Raw genomic sequence first — 15,728 nt, 5'->3', positions numbered from 1 at the left:
AGAGCTCTCCAGGCGTACCAAGTGGTCTGTGGTGGATCGAGCGGCTCGGAATCCACATTGGTACTCGGACAAGAGTCCTTGTTTCTCCAGACACCACACGAGTCTGCAATTTACCATCCTCTCAAATAGCTTACACAGGCAATTTGTAAGACAAATCGGTCTGCTTCCTGCATACTTAGGATCTTTGTCAGGCTTGAGGACAGGGATAACTATGCCCTCTCGCCAATGAGATGGAAAATCACCCTCTGTCCAGATTCGGTTGAACACACGAAGGAGATATAGGAGACTATCATTACTAAGGTGTTTCAACATCTGGTTGTGGATGTTGTCCGGTCCAGGAGACGTGTCCTTGCAAAGCGCTAGGGCGCTGCGGAGTTCCCACTCCGTGAAGGGCACGTTGTAGTCCTCTGAAGCTTGAGAGGCAAAACTAAGGTGATGCCGTTCTGCCTCTCGCTTCAGAGCGAGGAAATCAGGATGGTAATTCCCGGAGCCAGAGACATCCGCGAAATGACTGGCTAGATGGTCAGCAATCAGGAGGGATTCAGTGACAATATTGCCTGCAATGGAAATTCCCGGTACAGAAGAAGATCCATGGATACCCGAAATACGTCGAAGCATAGTCCACACTTGAGATGATGGAGTATGTGACGTCATAGACGACACATCTCTCCCATGAAGCCTTCTTACTTTGACCAATAAGAACTCGCGCCTTAGCGCGGAGTTTCTTGAATGTAATCAAGTTGGCCGCAGTAGGCTGTCGACGGTAACGTTTGTGAGCGCGACGGCGTTCTTTGATAGCTGCTGCTATTTCTTCGTTCCACCAAGGAACGAGCTTTCGGCGAGGAGTCCCCGAATAGAACGGAATGGACTCCGCAGCAGCAGCAAGAATAACTCGGGTGATATAAGTTATTTCCTCGCCGACGGTCTGCCTGATATCATCGTTAAAGGCAGCTAATGATGTGTACTTTGGCCAATCAGCATGTTTCAAAATCCATCGAGGGGGAGCCTCGACGGATTTTTGGTTCATCAAAGTAAGAATGATGGGAAAATGGTCACTGTCACATAGATCATCGTGTGTATGCCACCGAAACAGTGGAACCAACGTTCGGCTGCATAGACTTACGTCTATGCGAGAATATGTGCCGTAACGCACACTAAAGTGAGTTGGTTCCCCCGTGTTCAAAATACATAAATCCAGCTCGGTAACTAATGCTTCCAGCTCTCTCCCTCTGGGGCAAGGCGTCTCAGAGCCCCAGATAGGGTGATGGGCGTTGAAATCGCCCAACAAGAGGAAGGGAGGTGGAAGCTGATCTATAAGATCAGTGACATCAGTTATGTTAAGAGCCGGACCTGGTGGAAAATAAACATTACACACTGTTGTTATGACAGGCAGCGGAACGCGAACAGCTACAGCCTCGAGGGGAGTTCTTAATGGAACCTCTTCGCTGTAGGTATCAGAACGTACAAAAATCCCAACACCACCGGACGCCCGGTGAGCATAGTACCGTTCTGTCGAGTATAGTCTGAAATTTCTCAAGACCGTATGATGACCAGGTCTGAAGTTGGTCTCCTGAATACAGACTATACTCGCTGCGTACTCACTAATGAGCTGACGTAACTCAGCAAGATGCCTGTCATAACCATTACAATTCCACTGTAACAGTGCCATAGTGTGGACTATAAAAGGAGTGTTAGGTTATGAGCGAAAAAATGCTCGTTAGCCTAAACACTATCTAATTCTACATCCATAGAAGTAGAGGACAGTGCGACATCCATCCCGTCATCAAAAGATGGCAGGGGTGCCGCCCAGAACTTCGACACTTTTCGGGCGCGAGGGGGTCCCCTACGAGGAGAGCGCGCAGGTTTGGGAGCAGGAGTGCCTCCCGGCGCAGACTCATACCCCCCAGATGGGGGGCATGACTTCTCCTTCGCAGGGGAAGTCCGAGAGCGCTCAGAACGGGCGCTCTTCTTCCCCTTCTTTTTTTCAGGTTTAGACGGGCTGGGAGATGGTTTCCCAGCCCTGGTCGACGATGCCGCCTCCGCCGGCTGGGGCACGACTTTCGTCGACCTCCTAGGGGGGGGGGAGACTTGGTCTTCCCCCCTTGCTGTGCCGGCTGGCAACTGCCAGCCTGCACAGACTTCTGGTTGGTCGAAGGTGGGGTGGTCCCCCCCTTCGAGCTTTGACTATTTGCGACGTTGCTGGGAGCAGCAACAGTCGCCTTGGGCGCAGCGGTCTGGACAGGTGTCTTGGTCGTAAATGACGAACCTGGAAGACTCTGAGCTATCAAGCTATAGTCGAGTGTACGGGCAGATGTATTCGTAGAATGAAACTTACGGCGCGCTTCCTGGTAGGAAAGACCATCCAGGGTCTTGATCTCCTGGATCTTCTTCTCACTCAGGTATGTAGGACAATTCCGATCCCGAGGAGAATGAAAACCGGAGCAGTTAGTGCACTTGTATGGAGGTGTGCACTCCTCCGCGCCGTGAGCTACTCGTCCACATGTACCACATACAGCCTGATTCGAACAGCGAGATACCATATGTCCGAATCGCTGGCATTGATAGCATCGCATAGGAGGCGGGATGTACGGCCTCACATCGCAACGATAAGTTGTTACCTTGACTTTCTCTGGTAACACTGACAACTTGAAAGAGACAATGAAGGCACCAGTGGCAACGTCTTCACCGTTGACCTTGCGCGTAATGCGCCGGACGTGTGTCACGCCACGGTTCTTCATGTCTTCCATCAACTCGTCGTCAGTGTTCAAAATAAGGTCGCGGTGAAAGATGACTCCGCGAACCAGGTTCAAGGACTTATGCTCCTCCACTTTGACGGGGATTTCGCCAAAGTGCTCGCACTTAAGCAACTGATCAGCTTGCAGTGCTGTACGAGTCTTCATAAGCAAACTACCGTTGCGCATTTTCTTAAGTTCCTCCAGTTCGCCATAGACGCCTTCGATGTGCCGACTAAAAAGGATCGACTTCACCAGCTTAAAATCGTGCCCATCGGTTCTGGTAGCGAACAGAAACCTAGGGAAGCTGGATCCCATTCCTTCACGCTGCGCATGTTCCCAGGGAGTTGAACCTCTCAGGGAAGCAAAAGTTAAAGACTTCGGTGGGGGACCACCTTGAGAGAGCAGACTTCGTTTGGAAGCCATGCCCGATAGCATCCTCCGCGAATGCCACCCACTCCGAACAGGGGTCTCTGTAGCCGAACCAAGCAGCCAAGGCAATACCCACCTGGTCATAGCAGGTACAGCCCGGGGTCCGATGTTGAACGATGCCTAATACGGCATGACTGAAGCAATGAGCACTAAGACTCCCTTCCTCCAGTCACCCGCAATAGCATGTACCCCATAGCGTTTACAGAGCACTAAATATAGAGAAAAAATAAAAATAATTAATAATAATATGTCCTTCTGGCATTCGGCTGTGCGGGGACCTGTGTTGTCAGGCGGATACCACTGCCAAGGTACATGGCGCTCCCACCACGCAATGGTCCTGGGTGGACAGTTGCGGGCTTTTGGGCGTAATCGCACACGTAAGAGGCCCATCTCCGGGCAGCACGCACATCAAAATTTAGAATGGTCTACATCTGACCCTCGGAAAAATAATAATAAAATAAAGAGGGGACCATGGCCACATGACCCTTTAAGTCGCCTTCTACGACAGGCAGGGATTACCTGTGAATGTACTCGACCCCTCCCATCCACAGGAGGTCCAACACGTTATACCAAACCGCAATCCATGTCCGCGCCTAGGTCACCCCTTTTAGTCGACTCATACGACAGGCAGGGGGTACCGCGGGTGTATTCTACATGTGCGTCCCCCACCCGCAGGGGGTAGTGTGTTTGGTCCGCGAGAGGTATTTTATTTCCCTCAAGTCCACCGGCAAGCCGGTTAGGACCCCCCTATCCGCCACCTGGGACGCGCCACGTGGGAGTATCACCTCTCCCCCTGCTACGCCTTCGTAGCAGGTTCGTGGTTTCTGTGATTTGGCGAGGCAATAGCTTATGAGTTCAACCCTATATGAAGGTCCCGGTTAATTGTGGTGTTGACAGTACATACTGATGTACCTAACTTATTTATAATTGATATCTTCGTGGCTGGATTGTTTTCTCTTTTTTTAACGAGAGCATTTACCTTCTGTATCATGTCAGTAGTATGAATCATGACAGTGCGCAGATTTGCCTGCCTTTTCCCTTTTGGAATTAGTCCCATCCAGGCTTCAACACACAAGATGCTGTTCTTGGGAACAACAAAACTACATTTTTTATAGGCTTCTATGATGCTGCTGTTGCTGTACTTTGCATCTGGAAGGGCAGTAATGAATTCTTCCCAATACGGCTCGATTTTTGTGGGCAGCCCGTCTTACAACACTTTCACACTCGATGCTTTGTAAAACACTATTGCCATATTGCAAATGCCACGTAAACAGAGCTCACATGTAGCGTGCTGTTAATCGTCCTTTCCACTCAACAGATATCACTAAAAACCCTCCTACAACACTATTTTCAGTAGGAATTAATCAGCATGTACAGTATGTCTTTCCAGAGTTCAAGATTTGCAAAATATCAGATCGGAGTTTCTGCCAATCACCTAAAATATTATATTACCATTCCTCTTATATTCCCCAGAGCCTAACAACTTCTGAGCATGAAGTGGTGACCTCTGGTTTCTAGCTCAGTCTGGCACTGGTTAAGTTTGTATGTTCCTGAATCCTCTCTTTTATCTGTCCAATCAATTTGAGACCTTGGTGACCTCTTATGGTATCGTTTTCCTTCAGCTGATACCTGTATTTCTTGACAGGTTAGACTTCTTTCTCCGATGATTGTTAAGAGGAGGTTGATATTACCGTTGTTTTGCCCTTAGAAACAATGTTGACCTATTGCATCTCTCTTCATTTCCGAAACCAAGCCTCATTTGTCGCCTTCAAGCTCTATACCTGTAATTTTCACCCACCGACTCCAGTGATGTTGAAGGTAATGGCTTAATGTCTCATTACAGTTTCTGGAGACATCAAGGCATCAGAGTTTTGTCCTGCAAGAACTCTTTTTCATGTCAGTACACCTAATAAATAATTATGTTATGATTTTACATCCCACAAACTTTTATTTCAGAGATGCCAAGGTGCCAGATATTTTTGTCCTTCAATTGATTCAATAAATGTGGACCTTTAAATGAAATCGGACTGAAGTGGGGTCAAACCTGGACTAAGAAAGGCAATCATCTATGATCCGAATCACTCAGCCCAGTGGCCCTGAGACTAAGTCTATGCGCAATATACCAGTGAATGAAGCATACATATACAAAGAGTGGAGAAAATTATGAGTACTACCATTCATATATTTTCCCAGATATCTTTATTTACAACCAAAAAGGTTATACAGACCTCAAACAAAATGTTCAGAGATTTGAATGGCAGAAAGGACAGGAGACACAAGAGAGGTGCTTGCAGAAGAATCAAATGGTATACAATAGTTAAAATAAATAGAAAGTTATTTAATGTTCATTCTAAGTACCAATGATTTTACTGTCCGTGCTGACCAGCATGGAGTTGCTCTATTTATACACTCTTTAAATGTCACTGATCTCAGTTGGGATAGAGTAGATGGCCAACAACTATCCAAATGCACTACTAAGGTTGGGCAATCAGAGTTAAATTTATTACAGTTACCTGGTATTCCAAAGCATAAAAAAACTTGTACACTGCCTTAAAAAAATTGGACAGTGGGAGTATATATAAAATTTAACAGTGCTGAAAAAGGTCATTTCTCTTTGAATAGTGTACTTCTGCAGTAGAACATCTTAGATTTCAGAACTCATGATTTTAAGTTGCAGCTTTGTGTTGGTGGTGATTATTGTTTTATGGGGAAGTACACCTAGGACTAGGAAACCATCACCTCTTAAAAAAAAAAAAAAAAAAAAGGAAATGGAAGAGTTCTGACCCAATGTAGAATGTGGATATTGGGAACGGAAAGGGAAAGATCAGAAAAGGCAAGAGAATGAAAGATTCCTCAGCCTTGCAAAACTAACATCATCAGAGTCAGATGAGTTATCGCTCTGTTTCAGAGATTAAGTACTGCTTGGTCTTTATATAATTATGTCTAATCATCATCATTACATTCACTCCCTGGCAAATATGGTGCTGTCTTCCAAGTGCATCAAGGTTGCCAATTATGGGATCATACACTGTGGAAGAAACCAATTATAGAACTAAGAACTCACTTGCAATGCTGGCATGAAAAACTGTCAAAGTTCTTTGTTGTTTTAGAACCAGGTGGCAATTTTCTTCCCTGATTTTCTCACACAAATTCTTCAAACAATCTATTTCACTGTAGTGTCGCTACTAAAACATTTAACTAATGGCAAGAATTTTAAGATGATCCAGGACTAAAATAAGGAACTTTCCTAACAGGGTGAGAAGGAAATGGGATGCTCATATTCTGGACAGTTACCATCAGCACAAGGATTTGAGCTGAGGGTAACAGCCCCCCACCTCCACAAGAAACTAAACTGTATCATATTTTTCTCGGAGTGAAAAGAAAATCAAAACTGACCACTAGTTTCTAAAAAATTATGGTATATAGAAATTGAACTTATGATTTAAAACCAGAGGTTATTTGCAACCCTGCCATTTAGCTCTTAGTTAAGAGAAGGGAATAAATAAGAGAATTTGAGTTTGTTACATTCTATATGTACAGAAATAACATAATACAATAAAATCATATTTACAATCAATCTATTAGAGATCCCTGCAGTATTTATAAATTATTTTATGCATACATTAGCTGATGCTACCCTCAACAATGAAAACAACAATTATGCATGTTGCCCTACAATTCACTTTATGATTTCCTGTTCCATCTTCACACCAGTCATTTGCTCTAGTAAATTCATGAGAGTAGAAAATCTTTCTCGAATCTGAAAGAAAGAACAAAAGAAGAAAACAGATAGTAAATGAAAACATGACCACATTATTAGACAAATATGGATATCTATAATGAGAGCAGATTAATGAGGTATTTCAGTTATCTGTTTTCAAAGCAACACAAAGCAAAGCAAAGCAATGCAATTCAATTTCCATACAGACCATGAAGGCCCTTGGAGAAGTGGAACCTTCCACTGTTCTTAACTTCGGTACTACATGGGAGGGGTTAACTCTATGCCTGGCCACCTCTGTCCCTAGAAATTAACCTCGTATTAAATTTAGGAGTAGGCTAAATCAACCTTAGGACCATGTGCAGCTCCAGAAGTGGAAATACGGTTACTTAAAATTTGGTCTTTCTGATGGGGAATAATACTTCATCACTTTGGCTAGACAGCCCCTCTTGCCCCTTTCCAGTTATCAAAAGTGTTACAATTTACATGTTGCTTTGCATTGCACTGAAACAGCTAGGTTTTATGGTGACGATGGGATAGGAATGGGAAGGAAGCAGCCATGGCATTAAAACCATCTTCAGGACTGCCGACGGTGGGGCTCGAATCCAACATCTCCTGAATGCAAAAGAGTAAGAGTTAAAAATAAAATACTTCCATAATACGTCAACAAGACACCAGTAAGGTGAACTAAACTAGTCAACTTTTAACCGTAAATGAACTAGTTATTGCAATGTAACATGGAGTGTTACCGATACGGTGGGGAAATAATGATAATTCTGTATGAAACCTGAGGCTTCCTGCCAAGCAGTATTGATGATGATGATGATGATGCTTGTTTTTTTAAAGGGGCCTAACATCGAGGTCATCGGCCCCTAATGGTACGAAATGAAAGAACCCAAAGTTCAAATTAATCCACTGAACAAAATAAAATAAAAATGTCATGAAGAATGAATGGATGGATATGAAACCTACAAAAACACAAAAACAAATAAACAAACAAACAAACAAACAAACAAAAACAGTGGATCTGACTCAAAAAACGGGCATAAATAATAGTATTACTGACCAAGGGACCACTTATAAAGCACAGCCCGGAATCGATTATGCTTGATGTCTAAAGGGGTCCAAAAACCAGGTCTACGGCCCCGCAGTATGGTACAAGTCACGAGGACAGTAGAACCATGATATGTCTCGAGATGCGGTACTAATCAAAGGTAGCGTAAACTCACGGTGTTCCAAGCATTAAGGTACTACTCACAAGTATTGTACGTCGTAAAGGTAACGCAGACCTATGGTGTTTCTCACACAATGGCGCCACTCATAGCCAACGCAAACCGATGATGTTCCTCACCTAGGTGTACTTAGCACGGGCGCCGGCATTCCCGTGGTGTTCCTCACATAGTAGGTACTAATCACTGGCAATGCAGACCTACGGTATCGCTCATATAGTGGTACAACTCACAGGCTACGCCCAGACGCGTGGTGTCGCTCACACGGGTACAACTCACAGGCAACGCCCAGACCTGTGGTGTTGCACACACGGGCACGACTCACGGGTACTGGAAACCCACACTGAACCCCCCTCGAATGCTACGAATTACAAAAATATGGAGTACCTAACAGAGTGGTACTACTCGCAAGTAAAAGCAACCGATGGTGTTCCACGCGTGATGGTACTAATCAAAAGTAGTTTCATGGTTCTAATCCAAGCATCCCTTGGTCGCCCCTTTTAGTCGCCTCTCACGACAGGCAGGGGATACCGTGGGTGTATTATTCGTCTGCCTCCCCCACCCACAGGGGGTGTGTGTTTGGTCCGCGAGAGGTATTTTATTTCCCTCAAGTCCGCCGGCAAGCCGGTTAGGACCCCCCTATCCGCCACCTGGGACGCGCCACGTGGGAGTATCACCTCTCCCCCTGCTACGCTTGCGTAGCAGGTTCGTGGCCAAGCAGTATCAACAAGGAAATTGCAAAGTGGAGCTCTTTATTAACAGTCATGAACATGCAGTTGTTGTCAACAATAAAAGAGAAGAGGAGAGGCTTAAGCTACATGAAGAATTCACATAATTGTAGGTCTAAGACATCAACTAGAGAGCTTTACATTCTACACACAGACTGTAAGTGGGTTATCAAAACCTACTTTCATAGTATTTGTGGAAGTTAGTAGGTTGTGTCATTATGAAGTTATAGCAATTTGTAGGCCTACTCAGCACTTGTGGCTTCTTCTTCTTCTTCTTCGCGTGCCTGTCCGCCTCGGACGTTGGCGATCAACATGGCTATTCGGGCTTTATCCATTGAAATTAGGAACAGTTCTGCAGATGTTTTGTTGAACCAGGTTTTAAGGTTGTCGAGCCAGGAAATTCTTCTTCGCCCAGATCTTTTTCCTTCTATTTTCCCTAGCAGGATAAGTTGAAGCAGCTCATACCTTTTCTGATTCTTCATGATGTGTCCAAAATATTGTAGTTTACGGCACTTGATGGTGTTGATCAGCTCTGGTCTCTTGTTAGCTCGGCGTAGAACCTCAATGTTTGTAATCTTCTGAATCCATGATATTCTCAAAATTCTTCTGTATAGCCAGAGTTCAAATGCTTCCAGTCTAGCAGTGGTGGCTTTTGTAAGCGTCCATGTTTCCACACCGTAAAAGAGAACTGAAAACACATAGCACCTAAGGAGCCGCATTTTGGTATCCATGGTAAGGTCGTGATTCTTGAAGGTTGAGCTCATTGAATTGAAAACACTTCTCGCTTTTCCAATGCAACACTTTATCTCTTGCGAATTGTCCCATGCTTCGTTAATGATGGTACCCAGGTACGAATACTGTGAAACTCTCTCTATACTTGCTCCATTGAGGAACAGATTCACGCCTCGAATGTTCTTCTTACTGATGATCATCAATTTTGTTTTATTAGTGTTGATGTCCAGACCATATTTCTTGCTTGTTTCAGAAATTTTGTTCATCAACTTCTGTAGCCCTTCCATCGTATCTGCAAAGACAATTGTGTCATCTGCGTAGCGCAAATTGTTGAGTTTGACACCATTCACTGAAATTCCTTCCTCCACATCAAATAGGGCTTCTTTGAATACGTGCTCAGAATACAGGTTGAAGAGTATCGGTGATATCATACATCCTTGCCTGACCCCTCGGCGTATTCTCACTTGCTCAGATTGGTCTTGATCTATTTTCATGACTGCAGATTGGTTCCAGTATAAATTTGCTATTATTCTTAGATCTTTCCCATCAATTCCTGTTTTCTTGAGTACGTCTATCAGGTGTTCATGAATCATGCGATCAAACGCCTTTTGATAATCAATGAGGCATGCAAATACATTACAGTTGATATCCCTACATTTTTGGAACAGTACCTGTACACTAAATATTGCTTCTCTAGTGCCAACTGCCTTCAAAAACCCAAACTGGTTGGACGCTATCTGTTCTTCACAAATTCTGTATATCCGCTTGTGTATCACTTTACGGAATAATTTTAGCAGATGGCTCATTAAACTGATGGTACGGTAGTCCCCACATTCTTTGGCATTTGATTTCTTAGGTAAAGCAATAAATTCTGATTTTAACCATTCTGGAAGGATTTTACCTGATGAATAAATGTCGTTGAATATTTTTGTGATCATTTTTATTTTTTCCTCACTGAGCAGTTTGAGAAATTCTGCTTGTATGCCATCTGGCCCAGCTGCTTTCCCTTCCTTCATTTGTTGTATTTCCGCTTCCACTTCACTTACTAGGATATCTGGTCCTGTTGTATCTGATATCTCTGGTTCCTCTCTCCTCATGTCATCTTGGAATAACTGTTCCAGATATTTCTCCCATTTTCTCTTTTTTTCTTCCTTGTCGATTATGAGGTTACCACTACTATCTACAAGCTTTGCACAGTTTGATTTGCGATACTTTTTTGTTGCCTCTCTGACCTTCCGGTGAACATTAAAATCGTCATGTCTACTCTGATAAAACTCTATTTCTGCACATAATTCAGTTTTCTCTTTCTCTTTGGCTTCTCTAATTTTCCTTCTGATTGTATTTTGAACCGCTCTGTATTCCATCAAATTACCTCTTCTCTTCCTTCGTTCTTCCATTAGGTCCAGAATCTCATTTGTCATCCACGTTTTCCTCTTTCTAAAGTCCGGTCTCAAATGCTCTTCTTTTACTCCTTTTATCACTTCTTGTAGGTGTGTAAGTTTTTCATTAACATCGTCACAATTGTCAATCAATTTATTGTTTAGAGCTGTCTTGACTGTCTGCTGTATGGTAGCATCTTTCAATTTTCTCAAGTCGTATTTCCGTGCTGTTTTGGGGACAACATATTTCATTCTGATCTTAAAATTTCCAACCACTGGGACATGGTCTGATTGTATGTCTGCTCCTGGATATGTTCTGACAGATGTACAACCATTTCTGTATCTTTTGTTCACCATCATGAAATCAATCTGATTCCTCACAATGTGTCCTGGTGTGTCCATGGGCGATTTCCATGTGTATAACTTGCGTGGTGGTAGTTTAAACAACGTATTCATAACCACTAGCTGATTTGTTTCTGCAAATAGTTCCAACTCATCTCCTCGAGCATTCCTGTCTCCTAGACCAAAGGGTCCGACGGCGTTTGATGTTCTTCCCGCCCCAAGTTTTGCATTAAAGTCGCCCATGACTATGTTGAGGTCTTCTCTTTTTAGCTTGTTCAGGATGTGGTTTATGCTATTATAGAAATTTTCGACTTCTCATCTGGTTTGTCTGCAGTAGGAGCGTAGACTTGAATAATATTTAAGTCGACTGGCCTTGCTTTGATTTGAACTAACATAACACGTGATGAGACTGGAATAACGTTGTCAACACACTTAGCTATTCTTTTATTCAGTATGATTCCTACCCCATGTTCATGCATACCATTGTCTGTACCCAAGTAGCAAACTCGGTGCTCGTCTATGTTGATGGTTCCAGATCCTGGCCATCGCATTTCGCTTACTCCTAGAATATCTATTTTCATTCTTGTCATCTCCTTTATTGCATTGTGGATCTTTCCCGCTTGGCTCATCGTCTTCACATTCCAAGTTCCAATCTTGACTCTATCTTGATATTTCAGTCTTTCTATTGTTGTGCTTGTATCTGCCCCTCCCGGAGATCCGATTGAGGAGCTTACTCCGGATACTAATTTAGCTGCAAGCATAGCCACGGTGATTACTAGGGAAAATTAATTGAGGTGGTTTCCCGTTGCCTTCCTCAATGCGCAGTAACCACGTCACATCGTAACATCCAAGGATGCTAGGACGCGAGGCAGCTGTATGCTGATACAAGGTCGATGTATCGATCTTCTTATCAGCATTAATGATATAGCTGCTGCCACTATATCATGTCCTCAGTTGATCCGCGGGTGCGAACACCACTCTCTCACGAGAGCCCCTATCAGCCATTGGGACGCGCCGTGTCGGGGTTGAGGACTTCCCAGATCCGTCTTCCACAGAGTACAGAAAAGCCCCTACTCAGTTCAGAGCTCTTCCCCCATACAAGCTTGTGGCTAGAACATTCATTAACCCGATGAGTGCTACGCCCACCTATAGACAGGCTGATGCGGCCAGTCCACCACTGCTACGCCCGTCTATAGACCGTGCGCGAGAATTTAATTTTTTTTGAGTTTCCCGGTTCACTTTCGAGTGCCAATTTGATCTTTGACATGTTCTGCCATCTGTTGGGCATTATGTAGAACTAATTGATCAGAGATTATAGCTTCGGGAAGTAACTTACAGAGCTTTTTGTAGATGTCTGTGGAGTTCATCTGTGATGTAAACAAACATGGCGGAACAACAATCTAGTTGCTCCTGCAGCGATATTATTTTGGATCACAGAATCTTTCAGTTATTAACCACAGCGGAAAGTGATGGAGATGACCATTTTATTGAATTGTTAAGCGATTTTGAAAGTGAGAGAGATAGAGAGAGTGCCAAAAATATTGTGTATGAGAGAGAAACAGAGCCTCCTTCTAAATGAAAGGAGAAAAACACGGTGAGTACAAAAGCTGTTTTATCACTTTTTTCGTGGCGGACAGCTTACTTTTCTTCACCAGAGTTTCAAGTAACTGTGACAGGCTCTGAGGGCCAAGTAGTGTTTGATGACAACCCGAAAATCATTTATTTTTTAGAAACTTTTGTTCCAGTGGAGTTGGTGCAGATAGTTTAACAAATCAGTATCACAAAAGTCCAATAGAAAACATTTAACTATCACCACATTCCAGGTTTGGGAAGTATTTTGAAATATCAACTTATATACTTCTAAGAAGTTACATGTAGTAGTTGCCTACAGATTTTAGGAAATAATATTATTTTGGGCTCTTTACTTTGTATAAAGATAATGCACGCATGGGCACGTAAGTGTAATTTTGTTTTCTCTCAAAATAATATTCAACGTAAGTGTGGGATTTCCATTTGCATTTAGATTTATAAACAACCAACATTTATAAACATTTTAAGCTAATCACCCCACTGATAAGTTAAAAATTGAGGCTTCTACAAAATTTTGTACATACGAATAAAAAAAACTCAGCACAGAGGTACCAAACAGTCAACTGGTAACTCAGCACTTAAAAGGTTAAAAAAAGAAAAGGACATTATCTGGACAAAGATGCAGGTAAAATTCAGCCCATCTAGATAATGCTGGCAAATATGTGTGGCAGGAGAAATTGAGTATGGTATCTGAAAAGAATCTGAGTAGTTCCTTGTTCCTTATATGAACATGAACCAAATACTACAGTAAGTATAAACACAAGGTTGATGCATCAATATTAAGGAAGAAAAGGATTTTTTTAAAAAGGGTTGTGGGATGACTTTCGCTTTGTTCAAAGCAAGCAAGCAAGCAAGCAAGACCGTAGTTTTATAAGTTTGTTGACATTATGATCATAGCCACGGGACCTCCAGTTTATACTTTTCTTCAGTGAAACCAAGGCAGTCTGTTTGTGCAGCTGAATAATTCCATTCTATTCTATTTACACCCGCATCATCACAAATCTGTACTGGAGCCAGAAAGACAGCCTGTCTGCAGAGATTGAAATCCAGTGAGGAGTCCGTCAGGATTATGTCTTATCTCTCCTGCTTTTTAACATCTAGTCACAGTAAATACTGGATGAAGCACTGGAGAATGGAGAGCGCATCAACATCATTTGCTATGCAGATATCACAGACATTGCAAATTATCTTCGAGTGTAGTTGGAGAGAGTCAACACTACTTGTAACAATTGAGGCCTCAGGATGACGTGAAAAAGACCGAGTTCATGATCGTGAGCAAGCAGCGGTCCATCTAGGCTAGACTCGTCCTAGGCACCAAGGAGATGAAGCGTGTTCAACAGAAGTTTCTTGGTTGTAATCTGAATGAACAATGGAAGCTCAGCCAAGAGATCAAAGCAAGAACTGTGCATGTGCAAAACACCTTCATTAAAATGAAGAAGCTCCTCAACAACTGCAATCTTAATCTAAATCTGAGGCTGTGAATGGTCTCTAACCCAGTCCCTGTGCAAGAAGCTGGAAGCCTTTGAAATGAGGGTCTATCAGCAGACGTTGTGTATCTCGTGGATCAAAAGAGTAAGGAATACCGAGGTGATGGGAAGACTAAACAAGAAAATTGAAGTACTCCTTTCCATATTTCAGGCATGTGTTGTGGAATGAAAAGTACAGGATCCTACAGCTGTTGATGCAGGAGATGATCTCAGGACAATGGAGACCTTGCTGAAGAACCTGAGGGATTGGTTTGAGATGTGGCTTTTCTGTGTGGCAGAATCAAAGACTAGAATTAGAATAGTCATGAAGATCGCCAACCTTCAATAGAAGAGAGCATGGGAAGAAGTAGAAGAAGAATTCCTACACTGACACAAAATTTTGTAGTTACTCTTTTCATGTCATAGAAGTATTCTGAGATAATGCTAGTGATGGGCAGTCTGAGACGAGGTCTCGAGATTTCTCGAGACTAGCACAGGCACTAATTCTCGCGAGAAATTTCGAGAGATCTCGAGAGCGTTGTCCCCGCATTGTATGCCATGCGGCGTGTCGTAGGCCTACATGTAGGCGGAGCTGAATGTTGTTTGTGCCGAGATTGCGAATAGCAAACCACGCGCCTTCTCCATTCCGTAAGTGTCAACAAGCGACTAGGGCGTTCATTTATTTAATTTCTACTGAGGTCTATTTTGATGCAGTATAACATAACTATAAAGGTTATGCATTCTCTCATTACATGCAGTGCAAGTATGCAAATTAATAGGCTAAGTACAGAAACTGACGGCTACTGTAGGTACACCTACCTGGATACTAGAGGCGTGCATATTTGAACTCGAGAAGAGGCAGGATGTGCCTTGCTGCATATGCAACCACCATTATGAACGAGTGTAATCTAAAATGCTTGAGTATGCTCCAATTCCTTTGACAGGTAGGTGTACATCGTTATCAGACCCCACATTCAATATCATATGACCACTGCTTGTGTTTACCGATATTTTGGTGACGAAAGAAATAATTCCTTACAATGTTATATAGTAATCGCATTACTAATTAAGCATTTCAGTATATGGCGGTGCAATGTGTAATTGTGTCCAGTTGTATGCGACAACTTGAAGACTATGTCCGAAACGCAACGTAAGTCGTGGATGTCGGTTATTTTGAAGAGATGTCACATAACACAGCCCACTGTGTTGTTTGTTCAAAAGAAGTAAAATACGTCGGCAGAAATACTTCCACGATGATCTGGCACTTAAAAACACATACTATCGCTGAAGAGGAATCGTCACAAAACACCTCCGGGCCGGTCTGCATCACAAGAAGCTACCCAGTCGACGACAACAACTGCGAGGTATCCAGGTAGGTGT

The 15,728-nt window shown here is 43.2% G+C and overlaps 1 protein-coding gene across 2 annotated transcripts in view; it reads right to left on the bottom strand.

Moving 5' to 3' along the window:
* Positions 1-5,358: 5,358 nt before the first annotated feature.
* Positions 5,359-15,728, bottom strand: part of LOC136871632 (GON-4-like protein) — an 89,515-nt gene continuing 79,145 nt past the window's right edge. For both annotated transcript variants that reach the window (XR_011018024.1, XM_067145111.2), the window contains one exon: positions 5,359-6,924. Coding sequence is in view for 1 of the 2 variants with exons in the window: in XM_067145111.2 (XP_067001212.2) it covers positions 6,844-6,924 (81 nt within the window). In the remaining variant the exon portion in view is untranslated. The remainder of the gene's footprint in view (positions 6,925-15,728) is intronic.

This window comes from Anabrus simplex, chromosome 4, assembly GCF_040414725.1.
Source record: "Anabrus simplex isolate iqAnaSimp1 chromosome 4, ASM4041472v1, whole genome shotgun sequence".
NCBI classification, from domain to species: domain Eukaryota; kingdom Metazoa; phylum Arthropoda; class Insecta; order Orthoptera; family Tettigoniidae; genus Anabrus; species Anabrus simplex.
Note: the sequence above shows the minus strand (reverse complement) of the source record. Positions and strands in the feature narration are given on the sequence as shown.